The 15,284-nt window shown below is 41.7% G+C and overlaps 1 protein-coding gene across 2 annotated transcripts in view; it reads right to left on the bottom strand.

The window, feature by feature from the left end:
* LOC311101773 (ubiquitin-associated and SH3 domain-containing protein B-like) overlaps positions 1-15,284 on the bottom strand; it is a gene marked incomplete at its 5' end in the record, with an annotated part of 48,467 nt that overhangs the window by 18,160 nt on the left and 15,023 nt on the right. For both annotated transcript variants that reach the window (XM_084142960.1, XM_084142959.1), the window contains one exon: positions 1,097-1,150. In XM_084142960.1, coding sequence (XP_083999086.1) covers positions 1,097-1,150 — 54 coding nt within the window. The remainder of the gene's footprint in view (positions 1-1,096; positions 1,151-15,284) is intronic.

Raw genomic sequence — 15,284 nt, 5'->3', positions numbered from 1 at the left:
TTTTCTGAATAAGGTTGTAATCTGAATAAAGGGAAAAAGGCCATTCTTGAACATTGGGTGAGACAATCTTACAAATTTGCTAGAGAACCAGTTCGGATTTAAGTATAACTTTTGTATGACTGAAGCTTTTAGTGATAGGTCTAATGTTTTAATATTTAATCATTTCTGTCCTCCAAAGTCATATTAATTATATAAATAGGCCTGTTTAATTTTGTCTGGCTTGCCGTTCCAAATAAAATGGAAAAAATCGTTCTCATATAATTTAAAAAACTGTTCGCTAGGCGTGGGCAAGACCATAAGCAAATAGGTAAACTGGGATAATACTAAAGAGTTAATCAGGGTGATTCTTCCACAAATGTACAGGTATTTACCTTTCCATGGTAGCAAGAGCTTATCTATGTTTGCTAACTTTCTATTAAAATGTATTGGAGTGAGATTATTTATTTCCTTTGGGATATGTATTCCGAGTATATCCACATCACCATCAGACCATTTTATTGGTAAACTACATGGTAATGTAAAATGTTTATTTTTTAGTGATCCAATACGTAATATAGTACATTTATCATAATTTGGTTGTAATCCAGAGAGGTTAGAAAATGTATCTAGATCTTCTATGAGGCTGTGGAGGGATTAAAGTTGTGGATTTAAAAGAAAACATGAATCATCAGCGTACAATGACACCTTTGTTTTTAAGCCCTGGATTTCTAATCCCTTGATATTATTGTTGGATCTGATTTTAATATCTAACATTTCGATGGCCATAATAAATAGATATTCTGATAGTGGACAATTTCAGGCAGTCTTTTCAAACAGCTCTTACACTAAAAGGGCATTATCATAATTTTCACAATTTCACAGTATAATTCCAACCTCGGAGTGTAGAAATATATATAAAACACTGGAAAATCTAGTTTTTGAGTGCACTGGGCCTTTAAAGAATTGCAGTCGTTCACACCTGGCTAAATAGTAAGCGCACACACATAGGCAGTACAGCAGAGGGCAGCATAACACTACCATAACATTATCACAGTTCAACATGGTTTATCTCTGGGAGTGTGTGTTTGTATATGTGTGCATGTGTGTTAGAACTCACCAGTCACATGCTGCCTGTACACTCCTGTCTCCTGTTGATACTAGTGCCTTCAATCTGCAAAGACAGAAAACAGTGGCTGTTACAATGCTCACCCTTGAAGGTTTTATTTCCAATGCTTGTATGCAGTTTCCTTATTTGCATGCACTTATGGTATATTGTGACATTGTTACTAAAATATTATTTAAGAAATGTTTTATGGTAAAGTCATATATAGCGTACTTATAGTAGATTGAATCTCACTTATTTATAGCCAAACTGAGAGGCACAAAGCCAGAGTTCACAATCTCTGTTCCATATTTGTCTGAGATAAGTGGCAGAGGGTACGACCCAGATGGCACCCTATTTCCTATTGGGCCCCTGTCAAAAGTAGTGCACTATATAGGGAAAAGGGTGCCATTTGGGAGGGACAGATTCACACAGTTTTAATAAGCACTATTGAGGTAGAGTTCATACACTGTATATTTAGTCATGTGGAGCATGGTTCAGCAGGAGTAGCACAGCCTTTATTATAAACAGTGGAGTCTGATACAGTGGACAGTTATACTAAGCTAATCATACCGTTTCAATAAGACACTCCATAGGAAAGTGTGGAGGAGATTCCTCGATACAGTATGAGTATGAATAAAACACAAAGGTGTGAGGTGAACAACCCACCACACATAATTTCCACTCAGCCATTTCAACTGTCAAAACCAGTTCAATCAATTAATCCATGAAAATAGACACACATGCTCAGTCACTCTCCAAAATAGCAAACTACTGCACAGCATGCTACCGAATGACTACCTCTACTACTGCATTGTGAGACAGCTTCCTAAATCCAGCAACACCTGGAGGCCTGGTTAACAAGCAGTGGAGGGAGCATGCTGAATCAATTATTCTTATTAGGCCCTCAGAATCTAATTAGAGACTACTCAAGGGAAGGGAAAAAACGTGGAAACTGCTAATGTGATTTTCCAATCTGGGGACTATAGTCTCCATAGCATCCGCAGCGGTGGAAACCAAGAGAGGACCTAGTACCGAGACCTGGGGGACACCAGTAGTGAGACCATGTGGTGCAGAGACAGACCCTCTCCAATGTTAATTTAAATGTACATTGCTGACTAACTGGAGGTATGTAGAGTGTCTCAGGGCACTGATCTGGGTTTTGTTGGACGGGGCATGGCTAGCCTCTTGGCCATGCCTATTGGCTCACTTAAAAGTACAAATACAATGTTGATCGAGTTCAACTCACTTCTGTACCCGCAAACACGGGTTGACATAATAGTGTCAAAAGGGTATTAACCAACCAGTTTAACGTTTGAGCTCTGCCAGACACCCGAGTCAATCTGTGGAAAAGGGTAGTACAGATGCTTAATGATATATCTACTGTAAGTATGTAGGAAATATTTCACCTTTCACCTAGGCCCTTCAACAGTATTAGTTTTAACTTGACAATACTAGGATTGTGTGTAGATGTAATGTTGCAGAGAGGGGGTGTCCACAGAGGGTTGATTTCATGCATTACATCAGCCAAACATGAGGCCACAGGGGAGCAGCTACATAGGAACAAACACTCTACCGTCACACAGGAAATGCTCAATATGTGTGCATGTGTCTCTTTAATCTTTGATAATTCGCCCAACTCAACATAGGGCTCCCATATTGAGTTCATTCAAATGTCTCCATACATCTGAGGCATGGGAGAGCAGCAACATAGGAACCACAAACACTCTACCATCACACAGTAAAGACTGAATGTGTGCATGTGTCTCCGCAATATTTCATCATACTCCACGCAACAGAGGTAGAGTGTCCCAGATATGTGTTGCCTGGAATTCTTCCCCTGCATCCCGTTCCCCAGCAGAAGCCGCTAGGGAACCCTCAAGGGCCAAGTCCTCTGGAAGAACGACATCACAGCTGAAAAGGGAGATTGTTCAGATGTACATTACTCTGCAAACAGCAACTTGAGTCAATAACCACTGCTCCGTGCTTCCGCTGAGGATCCCACACAGTCCCTGATCGCTCGTTCCTCCTTCTCTTCAACCTGAATATCTGCCATTGTTTTATTCATCTTGTCTATCAACAGAATCCCCACTCAAGTGGGATAGTTACCTACTTGTACTTCTTAAAGTAACTGTTCAGTGAAAATCTCACTTCTAAAAGTTAATATTCTGTTAACTCATACCCAAATAATGTTGTTGACTCATCCTATACTCGTATTTGTGGCCAAAGCATAAATTGGAGGGGAAAAAAAGAAGAAAAAAACACCTCAAACAGACTGTTTCAAATGTCATCTTCCTGAGGAGGATGAGCTGGCCAATCAGCGGTCTACTCGCCTGAATATCTTTAAGGCCCATATACGCTCACACCATTCTATTGTTAGGGTACACCCACACCATTCCAACACAGAAAAGCTGCTTTTTAACATACTTAACTTTTGGAAGGAAAACTATAACTCATATTGTAATAAATTATATATTAATGATCATATTTCATAGAAATCTGGAAACACCGGACAGTTACTTTAAAGGAGGCTACAATTGTCAGATCAACTGGGTGTCCTGCCACAAGATTGGCTTTAGCCCAAGCTAAAACTGAGTTAGGCTGAGCTAAAACCTGGGCATTAGTTTAGGTAGTTAATGCTAGTCTTCAGGTCTAAGCCGCGGTTACTCCTTAGACCTGAAGTGATTGTGTATATATGACAAGCCCTGTCCCAGAGTGGAAGCTAAATGTGGCCTATGTACAAAGTATGAATCAAACTCTGAATCAGAGGAGGTGTAGTGACCAGATCACTGTAACTGAATATGTTAGGTGCATAACACAATCATACATACAAAAGCCACAGCTGTATGAGTTCAGCTACATTCAGCTCAGAATAGTTCCAACCTCAATCGAAAAAACAGGCAGCTGCTTTTGACTTGTGGCTTGCTCTCTGTTCTAGAGATACCCTGTGAACAGCACAGGCCTCAGTCCAACATCCTGAAACAGGTAGCTAGAGCATTCTCCCTGTCAGGCTGTCTATGGGCTGCGCTGAAGTGAAACCCCCAAGAGTATTGCAGTGCTTCCCCATCCACACTTCATATGCTTCTGACAGGAAACGCCTCAGAAGTACATCAGCTGAGGATAATGTGGTCGGTCTTTCTCAGATCTGAACCAGGCGTAAAATAAGCTGTGGACACTGGTATTTAAAGGTTTACAATCAACCGAAACGGCTTGAATGAAGAGAGAACCAGTATGACTGCTAGATCACTGCCACATGTGAACACATCATAGCCCAGGGTTCCCCAACTGGCGGCACGAGGGCCAAATTGTTTTATTTGTCCCTCCAAGTTTTCAGAGCAAAAAAAAATAAAAATAAAGAGTATATATTATTTTGGGGGGCATTTTCATTGTTGGACATAAAATACTGTAAAAACACCAGGAAATCAGCTATTTTTATTTTAGAAATCTATTCCCAAGTATTCCCACGCATAATAGAGAGACATGTGATCGTACACAAATAATAATTAATAATAATTGATTGGATTTATATAGCACTTTTCTACTAATTGAGGTACTCAAAGCGCTTTACATACTCACCACATCCACCATCAATGTGTAGCACCCACCTCAGTGATGCACGGGGACCATTTTTGAGCCAGAACTCGCACCACACATCAGCTATCAGGTGGAGAGGTGGGGAGTGATGTATGCCAATTAGGAATGAGGGGGATGATTAGGTGGCCATGATGGAATGTGGCCAGGTTGGGAATTTAGCCATGACACCGTGGTGAACACCCCTACTCTTACAATAAGCGCCATGGGATTTTGAATGACCACAGAGAGTCAGGACACCCGTTTTAGCGTCCCATCCGAAAGACGGCACCCTACTCAGGACAATGTTCCCAAATGTAATCAAGGTTTGAAATGATTATGTTTTAGTCAAATATGATATATGTTTAGGCTTCATGCGGTCAGTTTGCAGTCTAAATGTTTTTTTATTATTATGTTCCGGCCCCCCGACCATCCGCTCAAGAACAAATTGGCCCGCGGCTGAATCTAGTTGATGTCCCTGTCATAGCCTAAGTTGACAGAGACACTGAGAGCCAGCAACAGCAGGGCTGTGCTGTGGTCGTCCACCACAGTAGCATGATAACTACATCAAGTATGAACATGGTGTAGACAATGACTCTTAATTGACCCTAAATGCTGTTTTTTCTGGTCCCTGAATTAATTTAAATTAAATTCAACTTTATTTGTCCCTAGGGCTATTACAATTAATGAAGTTCCCAGAATAGACCTTTGATTGAGCAGTAAATTAGTTTTACCAGGGCTGGGGTCAATTTAGAAACGGAATTCAAATGAATAACATTATGACTGAGCTACTGTATTTTAATTATATTTGAAGAGTTATTAGACTAATAGTGTTGTGTGTCTGTAGCATGGAAGAGCTCAGCTTCATCCTGAGGTATTCATTTACACTATTACCCCACACACCCATGTCTTGCTCTCAGTTTCCCAACCTATCACATCTGTCCAGCAACGACATGACACCAACCACCCCACACGTCCATGTGCACTTGTAATTGACTACATTTTGCTCTGTGAGTTCGTGTGCAAGGGAACCGAGAGGCTTGGATCCAGTTGGATCCAGTTTCCTCCAGAGCTGATGAAGTACAGATTCTGTACAACATTCTGTTTTGTGAGCTAATCTAATTTTAGTCCAAGCTCGCTGGGAATAAGAAAATAAATATGAACATTTCAAAACACACAATGTTGTCTGCAACTGATCAAAGTATGGGGGAAATCAACGTAGAAGACCGTCCTTGAGAACCTTCTCACCAAACCCAAAGTTACCACTCCCTAGGAGTCTACAGATCATATACCAACTTTAATTTGTGTAATAACACTCTCTTGTGACAGCCTTAACATTTAGTGGCTGATTTGGTTGTGGGTGCAATAATAACTGTTCAAATAGCGCTGAAATACTTCCTCTACTACAGTGTATGGAGCGACATGGGAAGTCAGTTTGTCTCAGTCCATGGTTCGTAGTCCCCTGTAGCTCAGTTGGTAGAGCATGGCGCTTGCAACGCCAGGGTTGTGGGTTCGTTTCCCACGGGGGGCCAGTATGAAAATGTATGCACTCACTAACTGTAAGTTGCTCTGGATAAGAACGTCTGCTAAATGACTAAAATGTAAAAATGTAATGATCTGTTCTAGTGTATTTCTATTCCATGGAAACCTACATACAGTACTAGGGCTGGGAATTGCCACGGACCTCACGATACGATATTATCACTATCCTTAGGTGCCGATATGTATTGCGACTCATTACTGTGATTTTATTACGATTTGATGTTCCAAACATATTGCTCACCATGTGTCTGCTACAGAGGGACAAGAGAGAGCCATGGGAAAACAAGTTTTGATCAGTCATGGAAATAAAACTGCTGAAAACAAATTGGTTCCTTATTTAAAAAGAACATGGAGAACAAGCTATGAAGGAAAAATACTGGAGTTTGGTGCAGGTACAGCCAACTAGCGCAAAAATAATATTGTCAAAACGATACACTACAATATATCATAAAAAACGAATATCCTGATATATATATATTTTTTTGTTGTTGTTGTCATTTTAGCATACGCTCTTATCCAGAGCGACTTACAGTTAGTGAGTGCATACATTGATATGTAACTTGATTCCCCCCCCCATCACTACAGTACCCTGCAATTCAATCAACAGTGCCTGTGCTGATGCCCACATTGGAAAACGGTTTGTCATCATTAACAGTAAAATGCTTACAGCCTAGATAGATCATCTACAATTCCATAATCAATTGATATACCACTGACAATGCAGCATAACATACAACTCCTACAATACTTTTCAGTGGATCATTTAACCTTGTGTTACGTGGATTGCTTGTTATTCGGATCACAATCAGTGGTTGTAAAGGACTTTATCACACAAACTATACATTCTTGAAGGTGAGAAAACCACTTGCTTTTTTTACGCCCACTACATTGTGAACGTGACATTTTCCAACCAGAGAGATCCTGTGAGCTTCTCAAGACAGGAAGAGGAACAGACGAGCCTCTAAGCAGGACACCCCCACAATCAGCTCACTCATGTACGTATGTATTGCATAGTACACCGAGTGTATGTATGTGTCTGTGTATGTGTGCATGTGCGTGCGCTTGAGTGTTTTTGAGGTGCACAAAAAACGAATACGTCCTTATGTAGCACTGTAGATAGCATTACGTTCCTTCTTCTGAGTAACACAGTGTATCACTGCCCACATAATGGGGCAGAAATACAAGTACACATGGAGACAATGACTAATATTGTCCAACGGTTATGAAAAATAACTAATGATGAAGCTGAGGAAACCAGGGGTTAGTTAGTCACCCTTAGCTGAACTTCAATCACTTCATTTCTACATGTGTTGAAAGACTGAATCATAAGGAACAATTGACACCCAAAGGTGTTGCGAAGACCACGAGATGAACAATGAGACAATCAAATGTCAAGGTGATCAGGTCAGGCTGAGATAGCAATAGCAAGATAGTGCTACAACACCAACCAGATCTGTGATTAAGGCCGGGCTTCAACCAAAGGCGCAGCATAAGGCAACACAATAGACAGCCGACAATACGCCTTTTAAAGGTATGTTTGAGCCGACATTTCCAGTGTTTACCATGAATGCGATCTCCGCAAACATCTGGGAAATTACCTTTAAAAAGGTGTATTGTCAGCTGTCTAGTGTGCTGCTCTATAACGCGCCTTGTATTGAATCGTGGCCTAAGTCAACGAAAGGAGGAGAGGAAGGATGCATTTCTTAAATATTAGAACAGGGCCCTTGTTTCATGACACAATTACCATGTGCACTAAAGCCTTCCAATGTGATATTTACAGCTCAGAACACTACTGTGTATGATTATTCCCCCTGGCTTCCTCTCCTCCCAGTCTACTCTTTGCCAACCAGAGCAGCAGACAAACAGTGTGATGTCACATGACACATGACTCACCAGGAAGGAAGGAAAAAAGCCACAAATGCAGACACTGTATGGAATGACCAAGCCTTAAGTGCCTGAGATATTTCTGATCTCTCAATTTATTGGCATGTGAAACATATGTTTACATTGCCAAAGCAAGTGAAATAGATAATAAACAAAAGTGAAATAACCAACCAAAAATGAACAGTAAACATTACACTCACAAATTTCAAAGGAATAGAAACATTTTAAAGTACAAAAGGGAAAATATATAAACATAAATATGGGTTGTATTTACAATGGTGTTTGTTCTTCACTGGTTGCCCTTTTCTTGTGGCAACAGGTCACAAATCTTGCTGCTGTGATGGCAAACTGTGTTATTTCACCCAATAGATATGGGAGTTTATCAAAATTGGATTTGTTTTGGAATTCTTTGTGTGTCTGTGTAATCTGAGGGAAAGATGTGTCTCTAATATGGTCATACATTTGGCAGGAGGTTAGGAAGTGCAGCTCCGTTTCCACTTCATTTTGTGGGCAGTGTGCACATAGCCGGTTTTCTCTTGAGAGCCAGGTCTGCCTTCGGCGGCCTGTCTCAATAGCAAGGCCATGCTCACTGAGTCTGTACATAGTCAAAGCCTTCCTTAATTTTGTGTCAGTCATAGGACTGTGGCGGTCACGGAATTTCGTCAGCCGGTGATTGTCAAGCAAATAACTGGTCGGTCTCATGGTAATTTACCATTAATTAACATAAACACATTTAAAATCAAATCAAATGTTATTTGTCACATGTGCCGAATACAAAAGGTGTAGACCTTACCATGAAATGCTTACTTACAAGCCTTTAACCAACAATGCAGTTCAAGAAATAGAGTTAAGAAAATATTTACTAAATAAACTAAAGTAAAAAAATAAAATAAATGTTTCAAAATAAAATAACAATAACGAGGCTATATACAGGGTGTACTGGTACCGAGTCAATGTGCGGGGTTACAGATTAGTCAAGGTAATTTGTATATGTAGGTAGAGGTAAAGAGACTATGCAAAGATAATAAATAGCGAGTAGCAGCAGTGTAAAAACAAAGGAGCAGAGGTGTCAATGTAAATAGTCCGGGTGGCCATTTGATTAATTGTTCAGCAGTCTTATGGCTTGGGGGTAGAAGCTGTTAAGGAGCCTTTTGGACCTAGACTTGGCGCTCCGGTACCGCTTGCCGTGCGGTAGCAGAGAGAACAGTTTATGACTTGGGTGACTGAAGTCTTTGACCATTATTTGGACCTTCCTCTGACACCGACTAGTATATAGGTCCTGGATGCCAAGAAGCTTGGCCCCAGTGATGTACTGGGCCGTACATACTACCCTCTTTAGCGCCTTACGGTTGGATGCCGAGCAGTTTCCATACCAGGCGGTGATGCAACCGGTCAGGATGCTCTCGATGGTGCAGCTTTAGAACTTTTTGAGGATCTGGGGACCCATGCCAAATCTTTTCAGTCTCCTCGGGGTGAAAAGGCGTTGTCATGCCCTCTTCAAATCAAATCAAATCAAATTGTATTGGTCACATGCGCCGAATACAACAGGTGCAGACATTACAGTGAAATGCTTACTTACAGCCCTTAACCAACAGCGCATTTATTTTTAACATAAAAAGTAAAAATAAAACAACAACTAAAAAAGTGTTGAGAAAAAAAGAGCAGAAGTAAAATAAAATAACAGTAGGGAGGCTATATATACAGGGGGGTACCGTTGCAGAGTCAATGTGCGGGGGCACCGGCTAGTTGAGGTAGTTGAGGTAATATGTACATGTGGGTAGAGTTAAAGTGACTATGCATAAATAATTAACAGAGTAGCAGCAGCGTAAAAAGGATGGGGTGGGGGGGCAGTGCAAATAGTCCGGGTAGCCATGATTAGCTGTTCAGGAGTCTTATGGCTTGGGGGTAGAAGCTGTTGAGAAGTCTTTTGGACCTAGACTTGGCACTCCGGTACCGCTTGCCGTGCGGTAGCAGAGAGAACAGTCTATGACTAGGGTGGCTGGAGTCTTTGACAATTTTGAGGGCCTTCCTCTGACACCGCCTGGTATAGAGGTCCTGGATGGCAGGAAGCTTGGCCCCAGTGATGTACTGGGCCGTACGCACTACCCTCTGTAGTGCCTTGCGGTCGGAGGCCAAGCAGTTGCCATACCAGGCGGTGATGCAACCAGTCAGGATGCTCTCGATGGTGCAGCTGTATAATTTTTTGAGGATCTGAGGACCCATGCCAAATCTTTTCAGTCTCCTGAGGGGGAATAGGCTTTGTCGTGCCCTCTTCACGACTGTCTTGGTGTGTTTGGACCATGATAGTTCGTTGGTGATGTGGACACCAAGGAACTTGAAGCTCTCAACCTGTTCCACTACAGCCCCGTCGATGAGAATGGGGGCGTGCTCAGTCCTCTTTTTTTTCCTGTAGTCCACAATCATCTCCTTTGTCTTGGTCACGTTGAGGGAGAGGTTGTTGTCCTGGCACCACACGGCCAGGTCTCTGACCTCCTCCCTATAGGCTGTCTCATCGTTGTCGGTGATCAGGCCTAACACTGTTGTGTCGTCGGCAAACTTAATGATGGTATTGGAGTCGTGCCTGGCCATGCAGTCATGGGTGAACAGAGAGTACAGGAGGGGACTGAGCACGCACCCCTGAGGGGCCCCCGTGTTGAGGATCAGTGTGGCAGATGTGTTGTTACCTACCCTTACCACCTGGGGGTGGCCCGTCAGGAAGTCCAGGATCCAGTTGCAGAGGGAGGTGTTTAGTCCCAGGATCCTTAGCTTAGTGATGAGCTTAGAGGGCACTATGGTGTTGAATGCTGAGCTGTAGTCAATGAATAGCATTCTCACGTAGGTGTTCCTCTTGTCCAGGTGGGAAAGGGCAGTGTGGAGTGCAATAGAGATTGCATCATCTGTGGATCTGTTGGGGCGGTATGCAAATTGGAGTGGGTCTAGGGTTTCCGGGATGATGCTTTCTTGGGCACAGGGACTATGGTGGTCTACTTGAAACATGTAGCTATTACAGACTCGGTCAGGGAGAGGTTGAAAATGTCAGTGAAGACACTTGCCATTTGCTCTGAGTACACGTCTTGGTAATCCATCTGGCCCCACGGCCTTGTGAATGTTGACTTGTTTAAAGGTCTTGCTCACATCGGTTACGTAGAGCGTGATCACACAGTCGTCCGGAACAGCTGGTGCTCTCATGCATGCCTCAGTGTTGCTTGCCTCGAAGCTATAATAAAAGGCATTTAGCCAGTCTGGTAGGCTCGCGTCACTGGGCAGCTCGCGGCTGGGTTTCCCTTCGTAGTCTGTAATAGTTTGCAAGCCCTGCTACATCCAACTAGCATCTCCTGGCTTCCACACATAGCCTACAAGCCACTGATGCAGACCTTTGGAACATCTACATTTAAAAAAGTCTAATAAATCCATGTAATATAGCCTTTACCTTCACAATAAATCTATTATTTAAAGAAACATGATATGAAGAAATTGTAGTCTATTTCAGAAGAACAGAATAGCATACTCTGAGTTGTCCTTATGTTAGGTCCTGATCTGGCTATGCCAAATGGCTGTGGGCTACACTAGTTCATTTATCAGAAAAGATTTGCTTTGAATTCCGTGGCATTATTTAATATTATTTTATAGTATGAAGAATACAATCGAACAAAGCTGAATAAAATAGAAAGGATATTTTTCTCCAAACGATTTGAGGGAGTGCGCACATGCGGCTATTCTGTGTTGAGCGGTTAACAAAGAAATAGGTATTCCTATATGCTTAATTTAGAGTTATTAATGTAACTTTAGTTGTTCTACAAACGTTGGGCTATATATTTTGATTTGTAATACATTGTAAGGCTGCATGATGCGACTCTAATGCTGATTTGAAAAAAAGTAGCTTGAAAGGCATGAGCTCTGCTTTGTTTTTTGCGCAAGCTGTACAGACTTCATCAGTCTCTCATTCACAATTCGACAAGCACTTACGAATGCCTCAAATTTCCCAGCGGCATTCCCTTTGTGTGGCCGTAATGCACCCTAAAAAAATCCATGCCTTTTGCGGCCAGTGGCCGTTGTGCCCTTGGCCCGGAGTGCTGCGCTGTGCCCTTCTCCCTGAGTGCTACCTGCTCAGAAGCACCTCTCACTCACATGGCTATCCATCACGTGATCAGGTCTCTCTCACAGGCTACATGTGAAGACAGACACATCCGGGACGCAACTGTGCGCGTCCTTATCCAATTCCGATAAAAATGTTTAAAAAAAGGTATAATCTTCGTAAATGATATCATAGGTAGGACTGGTGGAATTTACAATCTGTAGAAACAATGAGAATAGAAGGGTTCAGAACTTTTGTGAAACATCAAGAATATATGGCAAATAGAAATCCAATATGGATGGTGTTAAGAGATAGATGGGAGTGGTTGAATGGAGCTGAAGGTTAGGACTAATAACAACAAGATAACTAATGTAAAACATACTGTGTCCATAATAAGTATATAGGTTATAGGTTGAGAACTTTTGTGAAAGAGCACAGTTTGAAATGAAAATGATCTGAGAGGTTGAGGGTAGAGGAAGTTCAGGAGTAAAAACAAACAAAATAGAACTATTGTAAAATTGACCATAAAATGTACAGTCCCAGTCAAAAGTTTGGACACACCTACTCATTCAAGGGTTTTTCTTTATTTTTAGAATTTCGTACATTGTAGAATAATAGTGAAGACATCAAAACTATGAAACAACACATATGGAATCATGTAGTAACCAAAAAAGTGTTAGAAAATTAAAATATATTTCATATTTGAGATTCTTCAAAGTAGCCACCAATGGCCTTGATGACTGCTTTGCACACTCTCTCAACCAGCTTCATGAAGTAGTCACCTGGAATGCATTTCAATTAACAGGTGTGCCTTGTTAAAAGTGAATTTGTGGAATTTCTTTCCTTCTTAATGCGCTTGAGCCAATCAGTTGTGTTGTGACAAGGTAGGGGTGGTATACAGAAGATAGCCCTATTTGGTAAAAGACCAAGTCCATATTATGACAAGAACAGCTCAAATAAGCAAAGAGAAACGACAGTCCATCATTACTTTAAGACATGTAGGTCAGTCAATACCGAACATTTCAAGAACTTTAAACGTTTCTTCAAGTGCAGTCGCAAAAACCATCAAGCGCTATGATGAAACTGGCTCTCATGAGGACCGCCACAGGAATGGAAGACCCAGAGTTACCACTGGTAAGTTCATTAGAGTTACCAGCCTCAGAAATTGCAGCCCAAATAAATGCTTCACAGAGTTCAAGTAACAGACACATCTCAACATCAACTATTCAGAGGAGACTGTGTGAATCAGGCCTTCATGGTCGAATTGCTGCAAAGAAACCACTACTAAAGGACACCAATAAGAAGAAGAGACTTGCTTGGGCCAAGAAACACGAGCAATGGACATTAGACAAGTGGAAATGTGTCCTTTGGTCTCTTTGTGAGACGCAGAGTTGGTGAACGGATTATCTCCGCATGTGTGGTTCCCACCGTGGAGCATGGAGGAGGAGGTGTGATGGTGTGGGGGTGCTTTGCTGGTGACACTGTTGGTGATTTATTTAGAATTCAAGGCAAACTTTACCAGCATGGCTACCACAGCATTCTGCAGCGATACGCCATCCCATTTGGTTTGCGCTTAGTTGGACTATCATTTGTTTTTCAACAGGACAATGACCCAACACACTTCCAGGCTGTGTAAGGGCTATTTGACGAAGAAGGAGAGTAATGGAGTGCTGCATCAGATGACCTGGCCTCCACAATCACCCGACCTCAACCCAATTGAGATGGTTTGGGATGAGTCGGACCGCAGAGTGAAGGAAAAGCAGCCAACAAGTGCTCAGCATATGTGGGAACTCCTTCAAGACTGTTGGAAAAGCATTCCAGGTGACTACCTCATGAAGCTGGTTGAGAGAATGCCAAGAGTGTGCAAAGCTGTCGTCAAGGCAAATGGTGGCTACTTTGAAGAATCTAAAATCTAAAATATATTTTGATTTGTTTAACACTTTGTTGGTTACTACATGATTCCATGTGTTATTTCATAGTTTTGATGTCTTCACTATTATTCTACAATGTAGAAAATAGTAAAAATAAAGAAAAACCCTTGAATGAGTAGGTGTGTCCAAACTTTTGACTGGTTTTGTAAGTATGTTTTTTTGTGTGCTCTACGGCAATGGTGTGTAGATGGACATTTCTTTTGTGGTGCTGGCAACTGGACCTTTTTTGGAACACCATTATTTTTGTCTTACTGAGATTTACTGTCAGGGCCCAGGTCTGACAGAATCTGTGCAGAAGATCTAGGTGCTGCTGTAGGCCCTCCTTGGTTGGGGACAGAAGCACCAGATCATCAGAAAAGTGTAGACATTTGACTTCTGATTCTAGTAGGATGAGGCCGGGAGCTGCAGACTTTTAGAGTGACCTCGCCAATTCGTTGATAAATATGTTGAAGAGGGTGGGGCTGAAGCTGCATCCCTGTCTCACCCCACGGCCCTGTGGAAGGAAATGTGTCTGTTTTTGACCATTTTAACTACACACTTTTTGTTTGTGTACATGGATTTTATAATGTCGTATGTCTTTCCCCAACACCGCTTTCCATCAATTTGTATAGCAGACCCTCATGCCAAATTGAGTCAAAATATTTGTCTTTGCTCTCTCTCTCTGTCACTTACAGTGGGGAAAACAAGTATTTAGTCAGCCATCAATTGTGCAAGTTCTCCCACTTAAAAAGATGAGAGAGGCCTGTAATTTTCATCATAGGTACACGTCAACTATGACAGACAAATTGAGAATTTCTTTTCCAGAAAATCACATTGTAGGATTTTTAATGAATTTATTTGCAAATTATGGTGGAAAATAAGTATTTGGTCACCTACAAACAAGCAAGATTTCTGGCTCTCACAGACCTGTAACTTCTTCTTTAAGAGGCTCCTCTGTCCTCCACTCGTTACCTGTATTAATGGCACCGGTTTGAACTTGTTATCAGTATAAAAGACACCTGTCCACAACCTCAAACAGTCACACTCCAAACTCCACTATGGCCAAGACCAAAGAGCTGTCAAAAGACACCAGAAACAGAATTGTAGACCTGCACCAGGCTGGGAAGACTGAATCTGCAATAGGTAAGCAGCTTGGTTTGAAGAAATCAACTGAGGGAGCAATTATTAGGAAATGGAAGACATACAAGACCACTGATAATCT

The sequence above is a fragment of the Coregonus lavaretus genome (genome assembly GCF_964263955.1).
Source record: "Coregonus lavaretus genome assembly, chromosome: 26".
NCBI lineage: Eukaryota > Metazoa > Chordata > Actinopteri > Salmoniformes > Salmonidae > Coregonus > Coregonus lavaretus.
Note: the sequence above shows the minus strand (reverse complement) of the source record. Positions and strands in the feature narration are given on the sequence as shown.